At 41.0% G+C, this 5,410-nt stretch overlaps 1 protein-coding gene across 2 annotated transcripts in view; it reads right to left on the bottom strand.

The window, feature by feature from the left end:
• The window catches only part of CD53 (CD53 molecule), a 14,500-nt gene extending 9,460 nt beyond the window's left edge, over positions 1-5,040 (bottom strand). For both annotated transcript variants that reach the window (XM_024119862.2, XM_028488102.2), the window contains exons 1-4: positions 4,965-5,040; positions 3,881-4,069; positions 1,711-1,785; positions 1,041-1,136 (exon numbers count right to left, since the gene is read on the bottom strand). In XM_024119862.2, the coding sequence (XP_023975630.1) occupies positions 1,041-1,136; positions 1,711-1,785; positions 3,881-4,069; positions 4,965-5,027 (423 nt within the window). In that variant the 5' untranslated portion in view covers positions 5,028-5,040. The remainder of the gene's footprint in view (positions 1-1,040; positions 1,137-1,710; positions 1,786-3,880; positions 4,070-4,964) is intronic.
• Between the last annotated feature and the right edge of the window lie 370 nt (positions 5,041-5,410).

A 5,410-nucleotide genomic window follows, 5' to 3' on the forward strand; every position in this document is an offset into this window, starting at 1 on the left:
GGCGCAAGAGGGAAGAGATATGGGAACATATGTATATGTATAACTGATTCACTTTGTTGTAAAGGAGAAACTAACACACTATTGTAAAACAGTTATACTCCAATAAAGATGTTAAAAAAAATAAAGTGTTTGTTAAAAAAGAAGTTATCTTTATATTTAATTTTAAATGATATAATATCTACTATTTGCTTTAATAAATACTAGAAAAAAAAGCATAGAGGGTTAGCTAAAACAACATCGGCAAAATGTTGACTATTGAAGTTGGGTGATATGTACCCAGAGATTCATTTTTCTATTATTCTCTTTTCTTTTGTATAAGTCTAGAAATTCTATAATAAGAAGGCTTCTAAACAGGATTTTTTTTAAAAAAAAAAAGAAAGAAAAAGAAAGAATTGGGGATCCAGAAATGTTAAGTGACTTTTCCAAGACTACCCAATCCTGGTCTCTGGGCTTTAATTCCTGTGCTATTTCTTTTACTCCACACTAAGCAGGCATAGCAGGGCCACAGGCAGCTCCATGTGGTCATAATGGTATTGTCTGAGACACAAGCTACGCCAGTGTCATGCTGGCTCCCTGACCCCAACACACCAAGGCAGGAATACCAAGTTAATATATATGTGTTTGGGTGGGTTAGGGCATGAGGAATGGGGTGCTGGTGAGCTAGATAACAGGAATGATTTGGGCTACTCAGGACTTCAAAAGAGATTTCTTGCATTAAACAATTTCTGTTTTCAGAAAAATTTTGGAAAATACATAAACGAATCCAGTATAACATGTTTGGGTCTTTCTTACATCTTAGTAGGGCTTACAAAATGAGCCTGAATGGGTGAAGGGTAAAAGAGAGAATGTAGACAACTTTGTACCAATCAAGCTGATTCCTGTGCTCTCTTGTTTGTGATAGCCAAACATTATTCTGAACCTAGGGGCTGTGGACCTTAGATTCTGAAACTTTCATGAAAAGAAGACCTGTCTAGTCCCCAGGGACTGAGCTTGGAAAATTATGTCTGGGCTGAGCTGAGGAGGATTCCACTTGTACTCACAAATGACTGGATGGAGTCCCATGCCGCCTTGGTGCTGTTGTCTGAGTAATATTGCTGGATGCTGTCAGTCAGACCCTCAGCCACATAGTCATTCAGCTGGGTGGGGCACATTCCAGCAGAGAAGACATTGTAAAAAGCAAGTGAGTTCAAGGAACAAGGAATTTCTAATGTAGGCTAACAAAATGATTCCATCTGCTCCTCCCTTCCAAATGATCTCCTCAGAACTAGGAAGTGAGGGGAGGGAGCTTATATATAGGAAGAAATGCTGAGGATGAGATGGCATTGAAGGAAGAAGTACACAGTGGTCTCTTGTTCTTCCAGAACTCTGTCTTTACAAAGGAGGAAAACGGGCAATCAAAGCATGAGTTCTCTTAGGCACTGAGACAGATATTCTGTACTGCCAAACACATGGAGAAAAGTAAATAGGTAAATAGGAGGAAGATAAACTTGCTTTTTTACTGTTTTTCCTATTGATCCTTCAAAACACCAATCAAATACAATCTCCTTTAAGATTTTTTTTCTCTCCCCAATTGCAATTAATCCCTCTTTCCTTCTTCCTTCTACTTTGATTCTAACTCTATCATAGGACTTATTTTGTGCCAATTTCTTCTCCACTGCACACTACCCACTCTTAGCAATACAACAATGAATTTTATTCTCTATAACTTACCTTCTGTTCATACACGAAGAGAAGGATGGCCAAGGTCACCTCAGAAAGGAGGATAATCAGCAGCAGGACAAAGAACTGGGGCAAAGAAGAGAGATGCTCACAGCACTGATCCTCATTCCTCCCCCACTTCTACTCCACCCTGGGAGCATCCAGGCATGTCTCTGAACATATGCAGGAGGTTCTGTTCCTGCCTGTTCGAGCTTTCATAAGCTTTCTCTTGTTTTGTGAGGAATATTTGTTCTTTTCCTACAACTAGACTCCAAGACTCTAGAGGGCAGATCAGCTGTCTTTTAACTTTGTTCTCTTCTTCCCATTGTGCTTCTACCCATTGTGCCCACTGAGCTCCATGTGCATAATGAATAGGCAATACCATTTGTTGAATCAGTGAAGAAGTTTTGGCATCAGCCTATTGAAACAACTGAGCAAAAACTAGTAAACTAAACCATGTGTCTTTAGAGTTTGGGGCCCGGTCTTTTCTGCAAGTAGAGGGCTATTTTGGGGTGGAAGAAGGTAATGGTAGAGGTTGAGAGAAGCCCTGTACAGATGGGGAGAAAAGGTGCTCTAATCATGGTCTTAACTCATATTTATCTCCAACTCTAGGTGCTTATGCTAATCACAATGAACAGAAAACACATTTTCATGTATTCACTTTCCTTCATTTTTTACCCTAACACAAATTTTGACTACTTAAAACCTTTTTCCCAAGTCTATAATCTTCCATCTTTTGCCACTAGTCTGGGAACTATCTGAGAACAAGGACTTTCTTATTCTATCCTCTTTTTTAAAAAAAAATTATTTATTTATTTTTGGCTGTGTTGGGTCTTCATTGCTGTGTGCTGGCTTCTCATTGTGGTGGCTTCTCTTGTTGCAGAGCATGGGGTCTAGGTGCACGGGCTTCAGTAGTCATGGCTCGCGGGGCTCTACAGTGCAGGCTCAGTAGTTGTGGCACACGGGCTTAGTTGCTCTGCGACATGTGGGATCTTCCCGGACCAGGGCTCGAAGCCATGTCCCCTGCATTGGCAGGTGGATTCTTAACCACTGTGTCACCAGGGAAGCCCTCTTATTCTATCTCTTGACTCCAGTTTAACAGTTGACCCATAATGGAAAGAAGATTAACCACATGACGTGAGGAAAAAGAAAGGTGATTGGGAACCCATATTTATGGATAGAGTGGCACTGTTATACCGAGCTCTGTTCTGAGCACACCAGACAAATGAAGAGCTCTTCCTCCATAGATCTTACAGGAAAAACCTAAGTCTAAAGGTGCTCCTTAGGATAGGTAACTGACAGGGAGCAAGTGAAAAGCTCTAGCATCTCTCATGTTAGACCTCAATGGCTGCAGCCTAGGCCTTCACCCGGTTGGGTCACTCAAACTATAAGGTATCTAGTGCAGATATCAGATGGGTAAGCATCCTCTGCCATTTTAGGAGGGTTACAGCACTCAGAAGAATCTAGAGACTATATTTTCCATCAGTTAGTGACTCTGAGTCAGATCTTGGAAATATATACTAATGTGAGGAGGATTTAAGCAGATGGATGACAGTTGATTCCAACCAGATATAAATAAGAAATGGGAGGGAATAAATTGGGAAATTGGGATTGACATAGAAACACTACTATATATAAAATAGATAACTAATAAGAACCTGCTGTATAGCACAGGGAACTCTACTCAATACTCTGTAATGGCCTACATGGGAAAAGAATCTAAAAACAAAAAAAAGAGTGGATATATGTTTATGTATAGCACATTCACTTTGCTGTACACTGGAAACAAACACAACATTGTTGATCAACTATACTTCATGTTAATCAACTATACTTCAATAAAAATTTTAAAAATAAAATAAAATAAATGGTGAAATCTATAGGAAAAAATGAAGAAATTAAAGTTATGAAGGCAAATTATAATGATAAGGTCATCATTAACAGTGTAAAATGGATGTCAAGCAGGATAGCAATGCCCTCTCTTATCGATCCCTGGGACCCCAGTCAAAAACAAAATACTACTGGTCTAGACAGAGTGGACTGACCTGAGGTGCCAATTTTATGTTCCTATGATTTCCCTGCACTAATAGGTGAGCTGCCAGAAAACATCTTGCCTGTGGCTTAAGCCAAGGCATCATGTCGCCCCACTTAGGGCACCACATCAGCTGTGAGAGTAACTCACCGACATAAGCAGGCACTTATTCTCCTTGATGGATCCCATGCAGCCCAGGAAGGCAACCACCATGATAATGGAACCCACGATGACAAGCACATTGCCCAGCGTGAGAGAGGGGAGGTTATGGAAGAGCACTCCAAAGTTGTTATGGATCAGGAGGTAGATCCCAAATCCCAAAATGCAACAGCCACAGAACTGAAAGGAAGAATCACATAACATTCTGAAATAAAATGTGGTTCTTGAATATCTCCTCATACTCACTTACTTGAGATTAGAATCACCTTTTTCTATTGGTTCTACCCAACAAACTCTTTACCCAGATTTCCCCATGCACCTAGAAAAAAAGTTATCATTTCCTGTGATGTCCCACTCATGCCTCATCCTACCCATATCAGATACCAGGAAAAGCTCATTCCTATGGGTAACACAGTATCTTCATGCTTCAGATTCCCACTCTTGCTTCCAGATCTTCATGATTCAGATCCCTACTCCTTGTTCCCTCAACTGCTTATATATGGTCTTCTCTTTGGAAACCAGAACCATGTAAAGGGAATACCCTGGTTGAGAAGTTCATCTTTCTTGGCAGAAAACTAGAGAAGTCAAACTTTTAAGAATCTTCTCATAGAAACATGAGTACCAACCTATCCTATGTCTGAAATTCAATTGCTGAATCTGGTATAGTGACACCTCCCCAGAAAAGGTGACTTCCTTTTCAATCAGCTATTTTTTCCAAGGGGTCAGGTTTGGGCATTGGGGGGGGGAGCAAGAAGAAAAGAGCCATTCAATACAGGGAATGTAGAGTCTTAGGTTTCTGACCCATAGATGTCAGCAGTGAGCAGTATAGCCTAAAGCTCCCAGAGAAACAGTATCCCCTACTGCACTGGTATCTTTCAATTTTGCATGCTTATACTATGGCAGGATGGAAAGAGGGGAGAAAATTATCATTCCCTTCTTCTTAGGCTGGGTATACTGCACCTGACCTGGGCATGTGTGGGTTCCACTCCACACCAGGCTCTTCAGGAGAGGAGAGAGAAGTAGAGTGTAGCTAGGAAGAGGTGAGTTCAACCATGCTCAGAAGAGACAGACTTACCCAAAAGATCAAATTGAAGAAAAACAGGACATACTTCAGCAATTTCAAGCTACTCAAGCCCATGCTGAGATATTCTTGCCCTAAAAAGTAGAAGGAAGAAAAGAGGACATAAGTGACCTGACTCTGCAAAGTGGCACCAGAGATCAGAGGACACATATGTCCAGGGTTCAAGGATCTCCAGCATCACCTTGGGTTTGAGCTGTGAATCTTTTCTGGAAAGTTTCCCCAAACTTCTTGCTCTTTTAGTCTCTGAACTGAGGAACCAGTTGGTTCATCTTGGACACTCACGTTTTTTTCAATTCAGCAAGCTAAAGATGCTGAACATTGAATTAAGCACTCTAGAAGTAAGCAATAGAGCCATTCTTAGAGGAGGGTGAGTCAGTGACACATACCAGACCAGTGCTCAGGGACTGAAGGAAGCCCTGGGATCAGGGATAGCTGGTCAA

Source organism: Physeter macrocephalus, chromosome 4 (assembly GCF_002837175.3).
Source record: "Physeter macrocephalus isolate SW-GA chromosome 4, ASM283717v5, whole genome shotgun sequence".
Taxonomy (NCBI): Eukaryota; Metazoa; Chordata; class Mammalia; order Artiodactyla; family Physeteridae; genus Physeter; species Physeter macrocephalus.